Source organism: Bombyx mori, chromosome 3, assembly GCF_030269925.1.
Source record: "Bombyx mori chromosome 3, ASM3026992v2".
In the NCBI taxonomy this organism is placed as follows: domain Eukaryota; kingdom Metazoa; phylum Arthropoda; class Insecta; order Lepidoptera; family Bombycidae; genus Bombyx; species Bombyx mori.
Window position 1 is genome coordinate 9,552,641 of NC_085109.1, and position 22,988 is coordinate 9,575,628.

The 22,988-nt window shown below is 42.9% G+C and overlaps 1 protein-coding gene across 1 annotated transcript; it reads right to left on the reverse strand.

The window, feature by feature from the left end:
• Positions 1-45: 45 nt before the first annotated feature.
• On the reverse strand, positions 46-22,739 carry LOC101735349 (uncharacterized). The gene is made up of 15 exons (XM_062674652.1): positions 22,219-22,739; positions 21,389-21,540; positions 19,584-19,744; positions 18,535-18,660; positions 18,132-18,228; positions 16,861-17,007; positions 16,230-16,487; positions 15,966-16,065; positions 14,940-15,125; positions 14,111-14,244; positions 10,551-10,711; positions 2,418-2,540; positions 1,936-2,041; positions 841-987; positions 46-470 (listed from the first exon to the last, which is right to left on the reverse strand). The coding sequence occupies exons 1-15, from the start codon at positions 22,355-22,357 to the stop codon at positions 198-200; spliced, it is 2,310 nt and encodes a 769-aa protein (XP_062530636.1). The 5' UTR covers positions 22,358-22,739; the 3' UTR covers positions 46-197.
• Between the last annotated feature and the right edge of the window lie 249 nt (positions 22,740-22,988).

A 22,988-nucleotide genomic window follows, 5' to 3' on the forward strand; every position in this document is an offset into this window, starting at 1 on the left:
CGCATCAGCGAGCTATTTGGCACAGGTCATTGCAACGGAAACACGTTTTCCGTATCGTTTTAAATTGTTATTTTATTAATTACAAAAATGTTTTCGTATTTAAACAATATTTTCCATAGACGTTCCATTATATATTAGATTACATAACGTAGCGGTTCAATTCTTGATTTATCATTCATTTATATAAGCAGAATATATCATTTCGAACAGTCACACGACTGGCAACTTTTACTTTTCCCGTCAACAAAATCCAACAATCTGAATACTCCATTCATTACTTCTTTGGCGGTTGACTCGATTTCGTTTTGAGGCAGCAGGAATCTGTGTTTCTTCCCTCTCAATTCAACCATATACGAATAAGGTATGCCCGCAACAGCGTAACTCCAATCTATACTGTTGCCGCACGCAAAATACATGAGATCCTTCGTACTGCCTACTTTATATGTGCGTCCGCTTGTTTCATATATTGCCTGCGAAACACAAAAATCATCATTCAAGTTGCAAACGATTTAGTGGAAAAATCTCATTTAAAAAAAGTTTTTTTTAAAATAAGGAACTCTAGCTTCGTGTCTAATAAGTACAATTCCAAATTTATAAAAGAACTAGCCGTACTCGCCCGCTTGGCTGAGCATTTAATATTAACATTATTATTTATTGTCATTATTATTAGGGAGTCCAAAACTAATATAAATATTTGCCTATCCATTAAGTACATGTATATTCTACATGGATACAAGTTTCAAGTCAAGTGGATGCATGGTTCAGTAGTTATAATGGAACATCCCTAAAAACCACTAGATTTATATATTAGTATACATAATAATCGACAACGACATTGACCTTTGCAATAGAAGTGCCTCCTTCCAACAGCTCTACATAATCAGGACATGGTTCATCTGTGTACCCCCATGGGAATATAACGACTTCGCCGTAGCTATGAAACGATAGAAACACCTTGAACGGCGTCGAGCTTTTGGTGATCAAGCGCTGTAAAAATAAACACGTCATCAAATAATACATAGTTACTATTTTTCATCTAAAAACAAAGAAACAACAAAGTGTTAAGATTAGTGCGTCCCATTAGATGGTGAGTGGTTCCCGTTGCTCATGGACATCAGCAATGCGCGGGGTAGAGCTAAGCCACGGCCTACTGTTAAACCAAGACGCCGTCTACCGTTAGCCAAGCCGCTTCCGACCGTCTTTTAATTCTAACATACAATCTTAGACTCATAATCTCAATTCATACAAACTACATTAAGCGTCTTACTTCTTTAATGTTGTTGAAATAATGACACGACTAAGATAAAGGAAATACATTTGACGGCGATTCCAAAGGAATGCGCTACGAATTTAATATGAATTGATTTAAACTGGCAGCAGATTTTAAGTCCGAATGCATATGGTACGCTCATGTCTGTTAGGTAAATTTCGGACGTACATCTTCAGGCGTTCGGCGGATGCATTTTTTGTTTGTATATGTACATGAGCAGAGGAGCCTATGATCATCAGTTAGGAAGTGGATTCCTCAACCCATAAACATCACACAATTAGCATGACGTCACCTGTCATCGGATGATACGCCTTACAGTCCTGACGCGTGACTGCTTCGGGACAGGGATAAGCAGGATAGTATACCTACAAGTAAGTACGGGCTCACAATACGTCCTACCATCACTAACATTTTAGTACTAAATAACGCAAACTAATGCTTTGGTTTAGGCCATCCTCTTCGTTTAATTGGAAGAGTATTACATATTACAGTGGTATTAAAGTTATCAATAAAATAGCCAAACTGGCACAGCTACAATCTGCATCTAAAATTATACGCCATCGTCATATTATTGTTAACATGCAATCAATTGCAGTTTCCTTATTTTGGCAATATGGAGCATTGAATGAATCGTAATTTGGAGCATTGAATCGTAATTAACTCACTCTTAGAGCGGCCGTTTCAGGTTCGGAGAATGGTTTCGGTCCTCGGTAAAAGATGTTACCCGGGTCTTCTGATGAACCTTCCTCGCCTTTCTCTCCCCAGCCGTAACTGAAACAATTTATTTCAACACTATATAAATTTCCAGTCTGAAGCATTTATGTCATCCACATTGGCCGGTTTTATTTTAATATTTGAGTATTACAAACATTCAAACGATAAGTTGAAAAGTATCATGACATACTGAGCTGACAGGTGGTTTTAGGAGTACTAGTTACCATAACACCTTAGCACTTTGAAAACGAGTACTACTTTTGACAAATTTTCAAGCAACGGCCACTCAACTCAGGCAGTTAGACTGTGAGATCACATCAAAGTCACATGCGACCCGAATGCCACAAGTAGTCTTAAAACTTGGGATCGAAGTCTCAATAGCGAAAGACCGTCTCATCGTTGGAACAGGAACGTGACGTTGGTTAGTCCTTACCTGAAATTCCTGTTAAGGTCAACTCCGACGCATTCACCGTAACGGGCCCTGTTCTTACGCCACATTCTGTCGTGCGTGTGCGTGTATTCATAACCATCCGGATTCAGTACTGGAAGTATGTACCTAAAAATAAAAAAAATGTTTTAGAAAAAAACTCGACCCTTTTTTCCCTACCTATTCTATGTAGTAATCTCGAAGGGTTATTCTAGATTCGCCGAGCTTGTAGGTGAATTCACGGGGCTCAACCTGATGACTTCGCTAACACGCAGCCTAGCAAGAGCCGTGCTTTGCAAAGTCTACTACCGGATCGGAAACGCGACCCACTGAGAAGATCCGGCAAGAAACTCAGTGGGCTGTGCCTGTGGGTTAATTTACTCGTCGAGCCCTTCGTCGCAGGGCCCGGGACACCAGTGCGCCAGGATACCAAAACTGCTTGTGCTGTGCGGTCTTGTCGAATCCTTTCGCGAGTGTGTTTTATCCAGAGGTGTTGTGTCGGTGTGGTGACGCCCCGAACAAACGAAATTCGGGACCCGGGAACAGGTAAGTTGATTGACACTTTCATTCTTTAACATTTGTTAATTGCGGGTAGATGTTGATCAGCCTGGATAGCTGCGTACTCAATTTATTCTAAGAATAAAACAGAGTTACGTTAGCGCCATCGAGACTGGCCATCTGTGTCTGTTCCCAGTCCTCCCCTACCCTTTGGGGTTAGGAGGGGTTGCAAACCAAACCCGAGTTGACGAATTAGTTAACTGAGTCGTCAGAACGACAGGCTCGCTAGCGAGTCGCGGTGTGTTTTCTTATTAGTTTTTGCTTATTTTATTATTTCCTTATTTATATATTAGATTAATTAGTCATTACAGTTAATGTAGTCTTGTAGATATTGTAGTTCAGTAGCCTAGTTCATTAATTATAATAACAATTTAATTTTAATTTTACATTTATTATTTTTCCAACTACCCTCAATTATAGCATATCAAATCTTTTCAACTCCTTTCCTGAAACATTTCTAAATTTATAGTATATTAATTAAGAATTAAATTAGATCGACCCATAGACCCCGAGGGGTGTCGTCCCGCTTACCATAGAAATAAATTGATCTTCTATCATTTTGAGTATTGACCTAGTTGGTTGTATTAGTTTACCGTATTCGATTTATATTTTATTTTTTATTTTCACGTCTTCGTTTAAAACTTTACAAACCAAATAGAATACATATTTAGTTACAACTACCATCCTCCAAAATTTTTCTAAACCTTATTATACCAATTGCAATAGAATAAATTATAGTTCCAGGTATTACTCTAATATTTATTTTTCTAAAATTAATTTCTATAGCATTTTTAATTTTCATTACGTGCCTACGACCGCACCAGAACTTAGCAATATTGTATTGCTATCAAGTCGCCAGTTTTAAACTGCGACCATCTGGCGGCGGACTCAGGTGGACGCTCGGTCCATCATAAGTGGGCACTTAGTACTAACATTTTAACTCTTATTTTTAATTTTTAATTTTTAACTTTACTTTATTTTGTTATTAATACTAACCTTACATTTCTATTATAGTAATTTTATTTGGTTCCTTATTTTCTTTATTATTTCATCCTTATAACGTAAACTATATATCTAGGCTTATGGAGGTGTTAAATTGTGACTATTGGTCATAATTTAATAACCACATTTAATAACAGTTAATTTGCATTAATTACATTCACTTAATTATTATTTCAATTTCACTTTTACTTTAATTTCTAGTTAGTTTATCGGTATGGTGAGCGGGATTGTCCTTGCTCTCTCCGGTTAATAGGGTTCATCGACCCCCACTACCAGCAGCGTTCGCTGGTGCCTGTCACCTGCTTCAGTAGACTGTCGTCTAAATCATGTCAGGGGGGAGCCCCCCCATAATCAGCACCCCAGGCCCCTCCCATAAGGGACGCACAATAGGAACTAGCCTATTTGCCCAAACCCAAACTCGCCCAGATCCGGACAATAAGCCCGGGCCTTCTGGAGCGGCCCAGGGACCGCCGAGAATCGGTTCGGGGGAAAGTTGCTTTCCCTTACCGACCGATAACTCGGGGACCCCTCGGCCGCGAAAGAAGGCCAGGTCCGAGTCCGACCGGGGCTCTTCTGAGGAGAAAGACAAGAGACCGAGGATAGGCCCCTCTTCTAGATCCGAGGGTGACGATAGCGAAGCTACCTCCGTCACTCCTTCCTCTTCTGCATCCACATCTGCTTCGTCCTCCCCCTCCTCCTCTCGCTCAACGTCCCCCTCAAAGGAATCCCTTCCCTCACCCAAGAAACCCATCCCCAAACCTAGGGCACTCCCTAGGACGGTAGATGCTCCTAGGTTGAGAACCCCTCCGCGTTCTCCCTCTCCAGCACTCTCTCCTATCATGGCGGATAGTACTCGAGGTGCCCCCGCCTCAAGTTGCACGGCGGGCAACCTAGATTCAACTAGGTATGTGGACCTCGAGGCTACCCGACCCCCCCCTCCCTCAGTCCGAAAACTTCCTGACCCAATTCCGTCCACATCTTATGCGGCTATCGCCGCCTCAAAGCCAACTACTCCCAAGCCCCCAACTCAGGTCCATCGAAATGTTCCTCCCCCGAGACCGAAGGGTCGCGCCCAGGAGGAACTGCGCCGACACCCGCCAATAATGGTGGAGGCCCTTTCTAATTGGCCCCGCCACATGGCTGCCATTAGGGAGCGCCTAGGCCGCGCCCCCTCGGCGCGACCCTTCGGCACTGGTTTTAGGTTCCTGCCGTCGTCGGCTGAGGAATACAGGGCGGTCCAGGCCTACCTGTCGGAGGCCTCTGCCAGGGATAGTACCATTAAATGGTACTGCTATGCCCTGGCGGAGGAGATGCCCTCTAAGGTAGCTGTCCGGGGCCTCCCTGCCGACACCGACACGGCAGACGTTACCAACGCGTTGAAGGAGCTGGGGTTCCCGGCTCGATACGCTAGGTGCATTCGGTCCAAGAGAGGGCGACCGGGCAACGTGTTCCACGTTGCCCTGGATCACCTCTCAAAGGATGAACTCGCCCGCTTGTACTCAGTCAACGAACTGATGTACTTGCCGGGGGTGACGGTTGAGGGATGGCGACCAACCCGAGGGCCTGCGCAGTGTCACCGCTGCCAGGCCTACGGGCACGCCTCCCACAATTGTCACCGTGCGGTCCGCTGCGTGAGATGTGCTGCGGAGCACACTGTAGCGGACTGCCCGAGGCCGAGGGACGGCCCATTCTCCTGCGCCAATTGCGGGAAGGACCACGCCGCCGTTGATAGGCGGTGCCCGGTCTACCGCAAGAAGGCCAGGATGATGGGAGTAACCGTCCCTCCTCCGGTGCCACCGGTGCCACCGGTACGTCGATCCGGGAATGCAGCTCCTTCCGCTGTAGCACCCACCTCGAAGGGGAAGGGGAAGGGGAAAGGGAAATCTTCCCAGCCCCAACCCCCTCCCACGTCCTCATTCATCCCCCCTGCCGTCACAGTGGAGGCCGAACCATCGGCGGCAACGCTGATGGCTGAAGCCAACACTCCGCGGCGGGGTAAACCTACTCCGACCCCACGTAGCTTCGCTATAACAAGACCGACCCCAAAACAAGACCGCGCTCCGGCCCGTGCCGGTGCCCCAACCCCACAAGTAGCTCCAAACAAAAAAACCCTAAAGAATAGGAAAAAAAAGAGCAAAAGAAAAATGATGAAGAAAGCGCGAAGGGAAGCATTAGAGAACGCTGCTCCCTCGTCGGTTCCCGCAGTACCTGCCCTAGATATGGAGGTTGACCTTAACCCCACTATCGACCACATAATTGACGAACAGTCAATCCAGCAACCTGGACCATCTTCATTGCCCCAGGCCCAACCGGCCACTTCAGGCATACAGCCCCCATTACCACCCCGCCCGCAGAGGGAGCGGCGCAGCGGCCGACAGGACACGCAGCCTGCCGGCTTCGCTGCCTGGCTCCTCTCCCTGTGGGAGAAACTGTCCGAGGTGATCTCCGGAGTGATCCGAGAGATCGCCTCGGGAGCCAGTCCCTTCGGGGCCTTGCTCGCGGGGTTCTACCGGATGATTGCGCAGCTCAATGGCTAGCCAGGAGCTGCGCATCATCTACTGGAACCCCGACGGGATAGGGTCCCGGAGGTCGGAGCTCATCCGACTCGCCCAGGAGTATGACCCGCAGGTTATCCTCCTGGGCGAGACCAAGCTCAAACCTCGACAAGATTTTAGGATGCCCAACTACTTCGTGTACCGACGGGACGAACTGACCTCCAACGGGCGCCCGTTCAGGGGCACTGCGGCGCTCGTCAGGAGGGACGTGGTGCACGAGGAGCTTGAGCTACTGACCTTCGCCTCTACCAGAACGGTCGGGGTGAGGGTCCACGTACCGGGGGCCGAATTGCGGATTTATGCCGCGTATCGACCCCCGGGTCCTGATTTTGTCGAGGACGATATTAGACGGGCCTTGAACCATGATCGCCATCCGGCCTTGGTGGTCGGGGACCTCAATGCGAAACATGTCGCTTGGGGCTCCCGAATCATCACGCCGCCCGGAAGGCGATTGTACGAGGATGCCGAAAGGGGGGACTACTGCGTGGTCGGCCCCAACGAACCCACACACGTTCCAACGTTGGCCCGGTACCAACCGGACGTATTGGACGTGTGTGTTCACAAGGGGCTACAGTGCCCTCTAGCGATAGAGGCACTGTACGACCTGAGTACCCCTCACCTACCGATCTTGGTCACGGTGGGTTTGGGGCTCACTCGGGTCGCGACATCCCCTCTCAGGCCTAGGGTCGACTGGCAGTCCTTTACGGGACTGCTGGCCGACCAATCCTTGTTTCAAGACCCGTCTACCCCTGATGAGGTCGACACGGCGGCTTCCCGTCTCGTCGACACCATCAGGGGAGCCCTGGACCAAGTGACGACTCTGGTACCCAGCGGGGGGCCCAGAGCGGAACTCCCGGTGCACCTCAAGACGTTAATTCGTCGGAAGAGGGCACTGAGGAGGCTCTGGGCGACATCTAGGTGTCCCAGGATTAAGCGCGAGCTCAACCGACTTGAGGGGGAGCTGGCGACTAAGATGCGGACTTACCGGGGTGATTCCTGGGAGGGGGGACTGTTGGACGCGTCCGACGACCGTACGATGGCCCCCCTTCACCGCATCTGTCGCCGGCTCACCAACAAGCCTTCCCCCACTTGCCCCTTGGAGGACGAGGGGGGAAGACGGTGTTTTACACCGTTGGCTCGTGCCGAAGTCCTGGCCAACTCGCTGGAGCGGCAGTTCACTCCGAATGTCTCTGCACCCTCGATGGCTGCATTCCATCGCGAGGTGTCAGAGGGTGTAATCCACTTCCTCAAACCGGAATCGCCGGGAGTCGAGCTGGGAGATGGCGACTTAGTCACTCCCAGCGAGGTGCGCCTCCTCATCAAGTTGATGAAGAGGCGCAAAGCCCCCGGCGAGGACGGTATTCCTCCCCTCGCCCTGCAAAACCTCCCTCCCTCAATCGTGTCAGCAATGACACGATTGTTTAATTCCATTCTCCGGGTAGGACACTTCCCTGGAACTTGGAAACTGGGCAAGATCATCGTCTTGCCCAAACCCGGCAAGGACAGGAGAAAGCCCTCCAGTTACCGACCGATTACCTTGCTCTCGCACGTGGGCAAGTTGTTCGAGCGGCTGCTCCTGAGGAGAATATCGCCGTATATTCTCCTCAGGCCGGAGCAATTCGGCTTTAGAAGCGGCCACTCGACGACTCTGCAACTGACCCGTGTCCTGCATCACTTGGCGGACCGGCGAAACTCGGGCCAATACACGGTCGCGGTCCTCCTCGATATCGAGAAGGCCTTCGACCGTGTGTGGCACGAGGGGCTGGTCCACAAGCTGCGGGACGCGGGCCTACCGCACGCTCACGTGCGACTGCTCGGGTCGTATCTGGAGGGCAGAACCTTCTTTGTCGCGGTCGAGGGCGCACGGTCTTCCGTGCGTCCCATTACGGCCGGGGTTCCCCAGGGTAGTGTCCTATCACCTATCCTATACGCCCTCTACACCAATGACATCCCCACCCTGGAGGGTCACCTTCGGGTGTGGGAGGAGGACGTGAAGTTGGCCTTGTTCGCTGACGACTCGGCCTACTTCTCGTCCTCTCCGTTCCCCTCTGCAGCCATTATGAGGATGCAGAGGCTTTTGGATTTACTGCCCCAGTGGCTGGACCGTTGGAGAGTCGCGGTCAATGTGGGAAAGACCGCGGCCTTACTCTACGGTCCGGTCCGTATCAGAGTCGTCCCAAAGAAACTCAGCCTCCGAGGTGTGAATGTCGAGTTCAGGACCACGGTCCGGTATCTCGGATGCGACATCGACCGCTCCTTGAGCATGGTCGCGCACGTCAACCGAGTCATCGGTCAGACTCGCGCGGCCAGGTTCTTGTTGCGGCCGGTGTTTGCGTCCGGGCTTCCGACCAGGACCAAACTCGCCATTTACAAGACATACGTCCGTTCCCGCCTCACATACGCTGCTGCGGCCTGGTATCACCTGTTGTCGCCGTCCCAGCGATCTAGGTTGCAGGCCCAGCAGAGTCTTTCCCTCCGCATTATCGTCGGGGCCGGGCAGTACGTCAGAAATGACGTTATTGCCCGGGACCTAGGTGTGGAGTCGCTCGTGGAGTTTGTGACTAGGCTCGCCCGTAATATGTACGAGCGAGCCGAAAACGGGCCCCATGAGCATCTCCACAGCATAGCCCCGCTGCACGCCAGACCACCGGATGGTACGGCGTTGCCGCGGGAGCTATTGGTACCCCCGACGATCGTTCGGAGATAAAGCTCCTCGCCGGCTGTGAGGCCGGGGAGGACCTATGAGCGCCCCTCTCGGAGCTGAGTTTCATCAGCCTCTAGCCCCACGCCTCTTGCCCGTTTGGCGGGTCCCCCGTATGGGGACCGCGGCTGCACCCAGTAGGTGCAGCCTCATTTCCATGAGGGGCTTTGACCCCACCCCCCACCCCCTTTTGGGATGGGGTGTTCTTACCCGCTACAATCCTCCCCCCCATCAATATTGTATAACGATGGGGAGAGGGGGAGAGGACTGTAGCGTGGAGTGCGGATTCGCTCTCTCCCCCATAGTAGGTTAGCTAGGTTATGTTAGGTTAAGTTAGATTAGGATTAGTTTAGGTGTGACGGCGCGCGCTGTCCCGGCACTCCACGGAGTGCAGGAACGGCGCGCTGCCGTCACTTAGATGTAAGTTAGGTTTACTTTAGGTTAAGTTAGGTTAAGATGAAATTGTAAATAGTGCAGGGAAAAAAAAAAAAAAAAAAAAAAAAAAAAAAAAAAAAAAAAAAAAAAAAAATTAATAAAAAAAAAAAAAAAAAAAAAAAATTATGGAGGAGAGCAGCAGCCGCCCCCGGAAGAAGGGAAGAAAGAAGAAGAAGAAGAAGGAAGAAAGAAGAGAGGAAGAAGAAGAGAAGAGTGAAGAAAAAAGAAGTCGACCCCACACATAACATCACGCCTGCCTGATACCCCATCCAGCAGTGCATCACCCCTGCCTTATTAGGCAGGGAGCTACATGTCCGGGCAGAGGGGTTTCCCCGAGGCCCGCTCCGTGCCCCCCCCTAAGGGGGTACGACGACCCCACGACGTCGCAGGCGACGGGTTCGACGAGAACGATGACCTGTGCTTGAGGTACCTGAAAGCACCGTTAGTGGATCGGAAGGATCCGAAACGACGTGTTTTGGGTGACGTTGACTGCTTTCCTTTCGGTCCGCAGGATCGCCAATTATTCGAACCTTATTCACTTGAAAGTCCTTAGGCCTTTTGGTCAATTAAAATCAAAGTAATTATAATAATTAAATAGATCTCTATAGGGGCTATTAAATAGTCAACGACTTTGCCACCGATTTGTAATGGAGATTCATCACTGAAAAGAATTGGTAAGAAACTCGGCACTTTTCCAAATTTATATGTAGTACAGTACATACGCATCGTAGGACAGAAACTTATATATGTAAACACGTATGATCAGTGTCACTAGAATTTAAAGAAACAGGTTTGTATTTGTGAGAATTGACTAGTATTTTATTAAGAAATCGTAAATCTAATTATTATATATTGATTTAAAAACTTAACAATATAACTAGAGCGTACCAATCCTTATTAGTTACACAATCAGGCTGCTCATGAAAGGTCCGGACGAGTCTATCAGCAATGTACGTCACGACAGCTGTGCTGATCCACTCACGGGGATGAATAGCTGCGTCTAACCAGACGCCAACGTTATATTCATTACCATTAGATACCTTTAAAATCTGCAAGACAACGGGATAAAGTTAAATTTCCTCTTGACGACGTGATATGGGATCCGGGTATTATTCGCGTTCTGAGTCGGTATTTTTACTATAGATATGTGGTCTACACATTGTGTCATAAATTCTGGTTGGATATATATGAATTAGGACAACTTACTTAAAAAAATATTTTTACTGAGTAGATTATTAATTTTATTATGCACAGCAAAGATTGGCAAAAAGTCAAGCAAACAATGACCGTAAACCAATTACAGACGCTCCCGATTCCGTTCCCGTCACGAGGACTGTGGTGGATTGGCACACGCTGGGCATCAGCCTGGCTGAATCTGATCCACCATCGCTCCCGTTTAACCCGGACTCTATCCCGTCTCCTCAGGATACCGCTGAAGCCATAGACATCTTAACGTCACACATCACCTCGACATTAGATAGATCATCGAAACAAGTTGTAGTGCAGGACTTCCTTCACCGCTTCAAATTGTCCGACGATATTAGGGAACTCCTTAGAGCTAAGAACGCCTCGATACGCGCCTACGACAGGTATCCTACCGCGGAAAATCGTATTCGAATGCGTGCCTTACAACGCGACGTAAAGTCTCGCATCGCCGAAGTCCGAGATGCCAGATGGTCTGATTTCTTAGAAGGACTCGCGCCCTCCCAAAGGTCTTACTACCGCTTAGCTCGTACTCTCAAATTGGATACGGTAGTAACTATGCCCTCCCCTCGTAGGCCCCTCAGGCCGACTCGCGGCGTTTGATGATGACGAAAAAGCAGAGCTGCTGGCCGATACATTGCAAACCCAGTGCACGCCCAGCACTCAATCCGTGGACCCTGTTCATGTAGAATTAGTAGACAGTGAGGTAGAACGCAGAGTCTCCTTGCCACCCTCGGATGCGTTACCACTCGTCACCCCGATGGAAGTTAAAGGCTTGATCAAAGACCTACGTCCTCGCAAGGCTCCCGGTTCCGATGGTATATCCAACCGCGTTATTAAACTTCTACCCGTCCAACTCATCGTGATGTTGGCATCTATTTTCAATGCCGCTATGGTGAACTGTATCTTTCCAGCGGTGTGGAAAGAAGCGGATGTTATCGGCATACGTAAACCCGGTAAACCAAAAAATCATCCGACGAGCTACCGCCCGATTAGCCTCCTCATGTCTCTAGGCAAACTGTATGAGCGTCTGCTCTACAAACGCCTCAGAGACTTCGTCTCATCCAAGGGCATTCTCATCGATGAACAATTCGGATTCCGTACAAATCACTCATGCGTTCAACAGGTGCACCGCCTCACGGAGCACATTCTTGTGGGGCTTAATCGACCAAAACCGTTATACACGGGAGCTCTCTTCTTCGACGTCGCAAAAGCGTTCGACAAAGTCTGGCACAACGGTTTGATTTTCTAACTATTCAACATGGGCGTGCTGGATAGTCTCGTGCTCATCATATGGGACTTCTTGTCGAGCCGCTCTTTTCGATATCGAGTCGAGGGAACCCGCTCCTCCCCACGACCTCTCACAGCTGGAGTCCCGCAAGGCTCTGTCCTCTCACCCCTCCTATTTAGCTTATTCGTTAACGATATTCCCCGGTTGCCGCCGACCCATTTAGCTTTATTCGCCGACGACACGACTGTTTACTATTCCAGTAAAAACAAGTCCCTAATCGCGAAGAAGCTTCAGAGTGCAGCCCTAGCCCTAGGACAGTGGTTCCGAAAATGGCGCATAGACATCAACCCAGCGAAAAGTACTGCGGTGCTATTTCAGAGGGGAAGCTCCACACGGATTTTCTCCCGGATTAGGAGGATGAATCTCACACCCCCGATTACTCTCTTTAGACAACCCATACCCTGGGCCAGGAAGGTCAAGTACCTGGGCGTTACCCTGGATGCATCGATGACATTTCGCCCGCATATAAAATCAGTCCGTGACCGTGCCGCGTTTATTCTCGGTAGACTCTACCCCATGATCTGTAAGCGGAGTAAAATGTCCCTTCGGAACAAGGTGACACTTTACAAAACTTGCATAAGGCCCGTCATGACTTACGCGAGTGTGGTGTTCGCTCACGCGGCCCGCACACACATAGAGACCCTCCAATCTCTACAATCCCGCTTTTGCAGGTTAGCCGTCGGAGCTCCGTGGTTCGTGAGGAACGTTGACCTACACGACGACCTGGGCCTCGAATCTATCCAGAAATACATGAAGTCAGCGTCGGAACGGTACTTCGATAAGGCTATGCGTCATGATAATCGCCTTATCGTTGCCGCCGCTGACTACTCCCCGAATCCTGATCACGCAGGAGCCAGTCACCGTCGACGCTCTAGACACGTCCTTACGGATCCATCAGATCCAATAACCTTTGCATTAGACGCCTTCAGCTCTAACACTAGGAGCAAGTTTAGGGACCCAGGTAACCGTACTCGCCGAACTTGACAAAGAGTTCACCGTGCAACCTACCCCATGAATCAGCTCGCTGAGTTTCTCGCCGGATCTTCTCAGCGGGTCGCGATTCAGATCCGGTAGTAGATTCATTCGCGAAGCAGCTGCTCTTGAGCTGTTAGGTCTCCTTCGGAGGCGCTCGGGTAGCTGTTAGCAAATCCCACACCTCCTGGCTGAGCCTTTGCTCGCCCACCTGTCCTGGTGAAACTGGAAAGGCCTACGGGCCACCAGTAATCCTTCAATCATAAAAAAAAAAAACAATTACAGAAGAGATGTACTCAAAAAGTTTGAATGCATCAACTTATTTTTTTTTAAAACCAAACAACACTTTTCTAAATAAGAAACTGTTTTTGTTAGTCTGACCTTTTAACACCAAATGGAGTAAAATATTGATTATCGAACGGAATAAAAAAAAACCTTCAAACAATGCACCAATAGATCGACATTGTCCTTTGCACAGAGATAATGGAATAAATCCACTTTGATTTGTAACCCGAAAAAATGCAACGTGTCTGACTTTTTAAGCCGAGAGCAATCGCATGACAACCTTAATATTTCGTTAATCACTGAAACTCATCATCATCATCATTTCAGCCTATCGCCGTCCACTGCTGAACATAGGCTTCTCCAATAGATTTCCAGTGCGACCGGTTCATTGTCACCTGCATCCAACGAGACCCAGCGCTTTTTACTAGATCGTCGGTCCGTCGTGTGGTGACGGCATTAGAATACTTTTGTCACCACCCCCATTACCATCCCAGGGGAGTCGTAAGAGGCGACAAAAGGGAAAGCATAACACACAATATTTACTAGTGTGAGAGAAGGAAAACTCGAAATTAAACCCTGTACCAACCCGTCTAGCCAGCGTGGTACCAGTAGGCTAATAAACCTCCAAAATGATTGCACACTGAAACTAATAATCTAAAACTAATAAAAAATATATAATAATAACACAATATCTAACCTTAATATCTCGTCCTTCAGCAGATTTTCCAATAACGGCCACCGAGCACAAATAAGGGTATTCATGTGACAAATTCTCCATGAACGCGTAAATTACATGAAGACGATGATAGTTATGCCAATCCATTTCACAATCTATTATTTGAATAAAGAAAAACAATATTTAACCACACAAGCTAGCTCTTAAATGTTTTGAGGTTAGCTTCGTGAAGCATTCATTTAACCAGCTCTCTCAAATGCTATGAGAGGCTCCCCAAGGGTTAATCATGTTTACGATAGTAAATTCATCAACAGATGCCACAGAAATGATCTAAACATAAACATTGTGAAAGTATAAATGAGTTTACTTTTGACTGCTAATTGTTATTGTCTCAGCAAAATGACTTGTAATAAGCCTATCTAAATTTTAGGGTCTCGTCATAGTTACTAGCTACAAGTCAAGTAACAGACCGGTTTTGAACACTTTAACCATACTAAAATTGTATTAATTATTTATGATATTTACGGAAAAATAATCTAAAACGGTCTTTTGAAGGCCATTCTTTATAGGTACATTCTTAGATCTGTCGTTAAACATAGAGAAAAGGTATTTTAATGATTCCATGTTTTATAAATTCAATAGTTTATTTAAAAACTGGTTTCCTGTATGTTTTTCGTTATGCCTCGACGACAGAAGGTGGGAAGCGAAAAAAGTACGAGCAATATTAGATGATGAACTATTATAAAATAATACTAAGCTCATAAATTCATTTACTCCGAATTTGCGCAGGTAGAATCACATTATTTGTCTAATGTATTAAAGTTATAAGTAAAAATATCGAAAATCTTACAGTTTGGTTTTCGGTTATTCTTTGAATATTTAATCCCTTGTTCCCTACTCAGTACAGACCCAACATCGCCAATTGCTATAGAATACGGTATCTCCCTTTCGTGAAGCATACCGGCTATCTGTGTGATTCTAGGTCCATCCACCATTATATCCATTGTGCTATTTTCTTCTTTCCAGATTGTTATCGCTACAGATAAAAACATAATTGGATCGACTGGCATCCGTTGTCGTATCTCTATTTATAAATCTAATATCAAGCCCTTTTATTCTGAACTCTTTTTGCAGTAGTTCATATTTCAAAGGATGTCATTCAGTATAGCGTGCTTCCTTGTAAAGGTCTCATCTAACATTTTTATTGTCTTCTATCTGCAGCTTACCCCAATTAGAAAGCTTTAGTGCGTCTTTCCTTATTTTTCAATTACTTTTTCATTTCTTTTTGCCCTCTTTAAGATATCCTAACTTATTGATATCCTAAAGAGGAGGTAGATACCTCTCGAGTATTTCGCATTATGTGACCAGTCCGTGTTTATTTCATTTTAGTTAGTAGTCATTTTAAATTTAAAGACGATTTAAGTTAAATATGAGATATTTAATTTAAATATAAGTTTTAAAATGGTTTAAAATACTTTTAGAGGTTTGATAATATATGGCTTATTGCGGTGCTGAACAAGCCGTTCTCCAACACTTACAAATTATTTTAAACCTTATTTGAAGAGCGTTATGTCACAGCACTCAGGAAGCACCGCGAGGGAAAGTTTGTTCACCATGAGCATTACTTGTAAAAAACGAAGCGAAATACATACAGAATCCATACTTCTATTAAAAGAACCGGTGAGATAAGGGCCATCGAAAATTCGAACGGCTATCTTCTGATACATGAGAGCTTCGATCCAGTCAACTTGACTTGTTTGAAGATTTAGTTTGAATAGAACATGCCTGATTTTAAGATCCTAGTCTATCAAATTCTTTGTACCTGTCATTGAATTTAATTAGATAAAAAATATTATATTCTTATCAGTGGACCAACCTCCATGTGTATCCAATGATTTAACAAAACGCCTTTGTCCTTCTCTAATAAATCTCACTTCCCATACTTGAGTATTTGAAATTGAGTTGGCCACTTTGAATTAATTAATTTACGTTATTCTAGAGAAAATTGTTGTTTTTTTTTAATTTATATTTTACGTCTTTACAAATGATTTTTACAACGGCATGTTAAATTTCGAAATGACGTATGAAGATTTCATTGTCTTTCATTATTGATGCGCATAAAGGTTGAATTACCTCATGCGATAATTTTCTCTTGACTGTCAGTATCATCGACAAACTCCATTAAGGCCTTAATAGAGTTCCAGATCTCGTTTGAAGTTTCATTTATTTCTTCTTTGGGAAGTCTAAATTTATGTTTTTTACTTCGTAGTTCGATGAGGTAGCAATAAGGAATGCCTAATTCACCGTAACTCCAATCATTGCTTGTGCCAGCAGCTCCATACATAACGTCTTTTGAAATTCCAACTTTATACGTGTTTCCATTGAAGTCATATATACCCTGAATAGTGGAGAGATCAGGGTTTGGATGAAATTTTCCATAAAAATAGATTAGATTAATACACAAGGCTTTTTACTATATGTAAATGACGGACAATGCCCGGTCTGTCTGTTATAATAAATACGATATTGTGTTCGCTGATTCGTTCCTCTTTAAGGTTACACAATACCATTTGCGTAGGCCTATTTAACCTTGTTTGAAATCATAGCTGTTACACTAAGCAAATAAGAAATGTTGCGCCAGAAACACTAACTACTAGTACTAAATCCTACTATGTTCCGAAACGCCCTACTGATATTAAAAGTAAGTGCGAATCTCTCACACTGTCTCAGCAGTTAAACATAAATTACGAAAATTAAAAAATTAGTATTACCCTCGACATAGCAGTTGCTCCTTCGAGCAGACGGATGTAGTCTGGGCAAAGATCATCTTTGAAAGCAAATGGAAACATGATTACCTCTCCATAACTATGCAATGTGATGTAAACTTTAAACGTAATACCAGAATTTAACATGAAATCCTGGAAGTATTGAAAATAATATAATTAAACTTTAAATATTATAATGATTAGTCATGATCGTGAGAATCCGTACGATTCGAATGCAGAACTTGTCAACGTGGTGGAGTTTGGGAATCTAGTAGTGGACATCTTTTGACTGATAACAGTGAATTTTATTTTATTGCATTAGATTGGCATGTGAGTATGCAGTGCATTTTGTTTTAAGTTTTTACCGGGGCCAATAGATCGCTTCCGACCATTCAGGTAAGATAGAAGTTTGGATTGTACTTTTAAACTCTTTCACTCTGAATAACGCATGACTGCTTCGCGTTCCAAACAATCCGTGCGTGCTTAAAATACACCCATAGACAGCCGTTAAATAGTCGGTGGCCGTACGTATTGACATTTAAAATATAAAAATATAATAGACGGCAAATATTATTAATTGTATCTGCCGTACAGGTGTGGTTATTACACAAATACCGAGTTAATGTAACGGGAATGATATAAAACCGGTGCACTGAAATTGATTTACGACTAAATCCTGTTTGCACTTTAATCTCTGCGTTCAACGGCTGTGACACGATTTCGGTATCAACACATTATTGCTAAATGAATCTGGATTTGTAATGACGTTCGCGTATTATTTGTGCGAAAACAAAACTCCAATATATGATATGATTGTATAAATATACGTGTTTAAATACACACAAGAAAAATAACGGAGCTAAGAACTATGAAAGACTGCTCTCCTAATGTAAACAGAAATAACAATTACACAACTGAAGACATTACATTACAAAATACCTCGTGTACACATGTCAAGCAAAGTTATCCCGGCCTTCAAATCACAATTTTCTTACTGTTTATACATGTGTAGGTACATCCTATAGTTTTAATGGTCTATGATAAAAAATAATCGACTTCTATACGCCCATTAGTAATCTCATAGAGCACTGACATCAATACAGCTTGTTTTGAGAAGATATCACCAAAAAGAATTTGCTAAGTTTATTTTACTAATGAATTTTCTAGTCTTCCAAATTTTAATTTTTAATTGAAATCAATCAAGATTCACAAAATAGTTTTAGTATTAATAAGGTATTATCGATATGTTGTGATATAAATATTTAGGTTAAACTCACGCGAACAGCCGATGATTCTGGTTCAGAAAATGGTTCTGGTCCTCTGTAAAAATTGTTCGTCGGATTATCAGAAGACGCTTTCTGGCCCCAGCCAATACTAGAAAAAAAACAGCTAATTTTTAAATACATGTTTGATAGTCTATGTCTAAACTAATCTATCTAATAGATTTAAAAATAGTAATATCTATTCTGCCCTTACAGATTTATTTCTCGATTTTTGTATTTGCTACAAAAGTAATTGCAGTATGAAAAGAAACGTCAGTAGGCTAATGAGCAACAAAAAGGAGAATTAGAAAGGAATAAAAAAGCCGAAAGAATTGTGAAGAATTTATGTTCAATGTACATAATTAGATTTCAACATATACCAAATATTAGTTACGATTATTACTCTATTCAAGCATACCTAAAGTTTCTGTTAAGATCAACACCGACGCACTGGCCGCCGTGCCAAGCTCTGTTCTTTCGCCACATACGGTCTTTTGTGTGAGAATATTCGTAACCGTCGGGATTCATAACTGGAAGGATGTACCTGTAATTAATTGATACAGAAAATATTTTCTTATTCAACCTTTTCTTGGGCTCTCGTATTATATAATTCTTAGGTATATTGTTTAACACCTTGGCTGGGGTAATTAAAATTATAAAACTTCATCTGGTGCGGCGGCGGGTCGAAGTGGGTCCCTAACGATATTTCCACCAGTCTTTCTCGACCCACCAGCACTAGGGTATATTAAAAAGCTATAGCTTTGCGAAAACGTACTGTATATCCGGTCATCGTTCTCGTCGAACCCGTCGCTTGCGACGGAGGGCTCGACGAGCAAATTAACTCATAGACACAGCCCACTGAGTTTCTCGCTGGATCTTTTCAGTGGGTCACGTTTCTGATCCGGTGGTAGATTCTGCAAAGCACGGCTCTTGCTAGGGTACGTTAGCAACGTCGTTAGGTTTGAGCCCCGTGAGCTCACCTACTAGTTAAGGTTACGCTGAAATAGCCTTTCAAGGCTATCAGATTAGGTAGGAAAAAAAAAGTAAGTACTGTATATAATTTATAGTATATGGTTGTCGGTGACGAACTCTTATAAAGCCTTGAAATAATCGGTTCGCACCAGTGAGAGGCTGGCTTCTTATCTTCAAAATATTTCATGGATACACATTTATTAATCGTTAGAAATAATTAGAATGTATGTTTTTAATTTGAAAAGTCTACTTTTGAAATTAATGTTTTATTTTAGAGACAGTTTATACCATTGTACAAAGATGACGTTACTGTTCTACTTAGCAGAAAAGGCGGTTGCAATTCAAAAATTATTTTAGAAACTCCTTAAAAATCTTAAAATAGTTCGACAGCTAGACTGGTCTGGTATGTTCTAGACTACTAGAGTAGTGTACCAAATTACGGATTACACTAAAAATCATGCCAATCATGGAAATTCGGAAAATGTTTAGTCTTACCAGTCTTTATTAGTGATACATTCAGGCATATCATTGAAATTCCTAGTGATATAGTCGGCTATGTAGGTAGCCACAGCTGGCGCGATCCATTCACGAGCGTGGATGCCGGCGTCCAGCCACACACTTGCATTGTTGGCGTTACTATTCGATATCTTGAGTAACTGCAACATTACAGCATTACCTCAAGACCTCATGAATGCTTTCGTCAATGAATTGAGCATAAAAAAAATTTATTACATAAAAAAACTTCAACAAGGCATGCTATTTAAAGTAAATGCGATGCCTAAAATATATCTTTGGTAATTGGGGGATTTAGTGCACTCCATTACAGACAAAAAATATCGAATAATAATACATTACTTTAAAATATACACTACTGTGTTTTTTTTTCGATAGACATAAAAGTTGACACTATACTTAGGATTAATATGCTGAAAATAAAATTTGAAATCAAATTGAAATAGTTTATTGAGTGTCATTTTTTTGGGTAATTATAATAATCGATTAAACTAATCCATACTTTAGCAACTACAATATTACTTTTTTATTAGTATTCTTTTGAATACCGGTAAAATGGGGCGATTAGGGATTGAGAGGCGAATCGGGAAAAAACCGGGAAAATCTTTCGACGCTCAATATTAGTTTTATATTCGTTGCAAAATCTTCAATTTTTTGTAGTTTAATAGTAGAATGTTGAAAGTTCACAAAACAATTCTGAATATGCATGATAATAGCTGCTAACTTATAAAAAATCGCGTTCCAAATTAACTTCTTGTGGTGGTAATTGTTTTAGTGCTAGAAACTTTGCTCTCTTTTATTTATTTGATAATAATAGAAGACGACTATGATTTATAAACGTTATTTAGTGTTTGAACCAGCATATATATTAAAGGTAAGTCTCAGTTGTTATTGGTTTTAAAGTATTTGATTAAATAAAAATACATGTAAAAATCTGTTGTTTTGGGGGATATTAGGGACGTCTTAGGTATAAATAACAACGAAAAAGGGGTCAATTGGGATGAGAATACGTGAAATGGAAACGACCTAAGTATAAATAGGTACAGGTTTGTAGGGTTGTCTATGTAGTTATAACAATATCTTTTAAATTTGTTGGTAAAAATCTGGTTTATTCGAAGCGAAATTGGGAATAAGTCTTTAGTTGAAATAGATAAGCAATTTAATATAAGTAAGTCAATTTTGCAGAGACATGTAACAAGATCAATGAAATCTCAAGGTGGACAAAAATGTCTAAGTAATACATAATAAAATATTTAATATTTGTTCAGAGTGGGGGTATTCATCTGATTAATCCATGGAATAACCGACACACCTAATCTCTTAACCCAGATAGAAATATCAGCACTGTCGATTGCACCTATAATTGAGGTGATGTCTGCCATGTACTTTTGTCAGTTTTTCAATTTTTTTTTATTGATGATCACTTTGTTGGTGCAACTAAATAAATAAATAAATTAAAACTATATATAAAAATAAAAGTAGTGCCAACCCTAGCAAATTTCTCATTTCGTCCCAATTAACCGCAATTTTCGGGTAAATAGGGATTACACCTATTTTTGCATTTTTTGCTTAAACTGGAATGCTAGTTGCATAATTTTAAATTAGACAACAAAGATGCTCCCAAGACTCAATCATTTTGATCCTGATATAGCATTATATACATCAACAACTACCTTAAAATTGCTCATAAAGTTGGAATTTGTCCCTAATCGCCCCATTTTACGGTACTAATGCTAATCATGCATATTAATAAAAAAACGTTCTAATTATTAAAAATTTAAATTCACCTTTAAATCTCTACCCTCCAATGATTTTCCGATGACAAATGAAGTACAAATAGATGGAAAGTCAAACTCTAGGTCATCGATAAACGAATGTATTACATCCAAACGATGGTAGTTGGTCCAATCCATGCGAAGACGGAGCCCATTTTCTTCATCTATAAAGATGGTTTGAACGTTATTAATTGCTTTTAAAAACGTGTAAATCAGAGGTTTGCTTCGAAAATGAGTCGAAATACGACTTGCAGTTTGAGACTTTTCATCATTTCCAAGTAAAAAACAAATAAATCGTATGTTCTAGAGAAACTACACTGTGTGTGCCATCACTATATCTATATTTTGGCATAGTCGATACACAATATTATAAAGACTCTAATCTGATCTTTCTTTTTTTTTGGGTTGGAAGGAATGCAGTTGCTAGACCAATTATGATCTTAGCAAGACAAAAAAGCTCTGACCAGAATGGCTGAGAAAACATTTTCTAACAACTGCCAGAGCACTTTCAAAGGTGGCATAGAGGTTCAAGTGCCTCGAGCAACCCCGCAAGTGCATCTGCGATAAGATCTGAATCGCTATCCACTGTGAATACAGTAAAAGCTCGTTATTCGCGTTTCCTTTACTCGAGTTTTCTTTATTCGCGGATGTAATATATACCTAGGTATCCTAACCGAACATCCTTCGTAAACGCACTTTTCCATATCCACGGTTTCTGTATTCGCAGCCTGTTTATGGAACATATACTACGCGAATGAGAAACTTTTACTGTATATGCAGCACCCAAAACCATGCCTTGGGTTCGTCATCGAATAGTAATTTAGAAATAAACGGGAGTTCACCTTTTTTAATGTCTTCATGTATCTTGACTAGAGCAGATAGTTTTCTGAATGTTGATCTTTCTGTTGTTTTGTTGTAGTCTTTAAAAGTGAATGTCTGAATTATATTGTTTGAGTTGGCTTGGTTGTTTTCATTCTCCATTTTATGATCGAAAATAATTTGATTTATGTTTAGTATCAATAACAGTTATGTTTGAGTTTTTGCTTAGTATTTTGGCTGCATTTTAATTATGTGTTGACAATAGCGGAGAATAAAACGAATTTATGAAATTTTGTACTCTGTTAGATCTGGTCCATAATTCTTATGAAGTTACCCAAATTTATGTATTATACATTTTCATCAAAACAGATTTTGTTAGTTCAAATATTAAAATAAGTGTTCATTGTAATTTTGTATTTTCATCAAAAAGTACTATTGCTTTGCCTGTTGCATTTTGATTAATTTGTTCATTTACTTGAACTATTGAAAACTACTGACAAATAATTTGCATTTTACTGACATTATCGCAAATTGAAGTGTGAATAGATTTCTGACAAATTAATCTATTATCTACGACTATCATATATCGCCTATTACAGAGACGACACATATGAGCATTTCTCAAAATTATTGCACAATAGACTTTAGCCTCTGTCCCATTTTTTTAATATTTTGTTCCGGCTAATATATTAGTTCATTACTACTTTTTATAAATTGTGTAAGCAGTATAACTACTCTACTTATTAGAAAGGAAAAAAACAGATATAAATACAATGAGATTTTTTCATTAAAA

Coding starts and splice junctions, on each gene's coding strand:
- LOC101735349 (XM_062674652.1), bottom strand. CDS start 22,357: ATGGAGAATGAAAACAACCAAGCCAACTCAAACAATATAATTCAGACA. Junction 15,126..15,965: donor ATCATTGGATACACATGGAG/GTTGGTCCACTG, acceptor TTTTATCTGTAG/CGATAACAATCTGGAAAGAA. Junction 14,245..14,939: donor GAATAACCGAAAACCAAACT/GTAAGATTTTCG, acceptor TTCAAATAATAG/ATTGTGAAATGGATTGGCAT.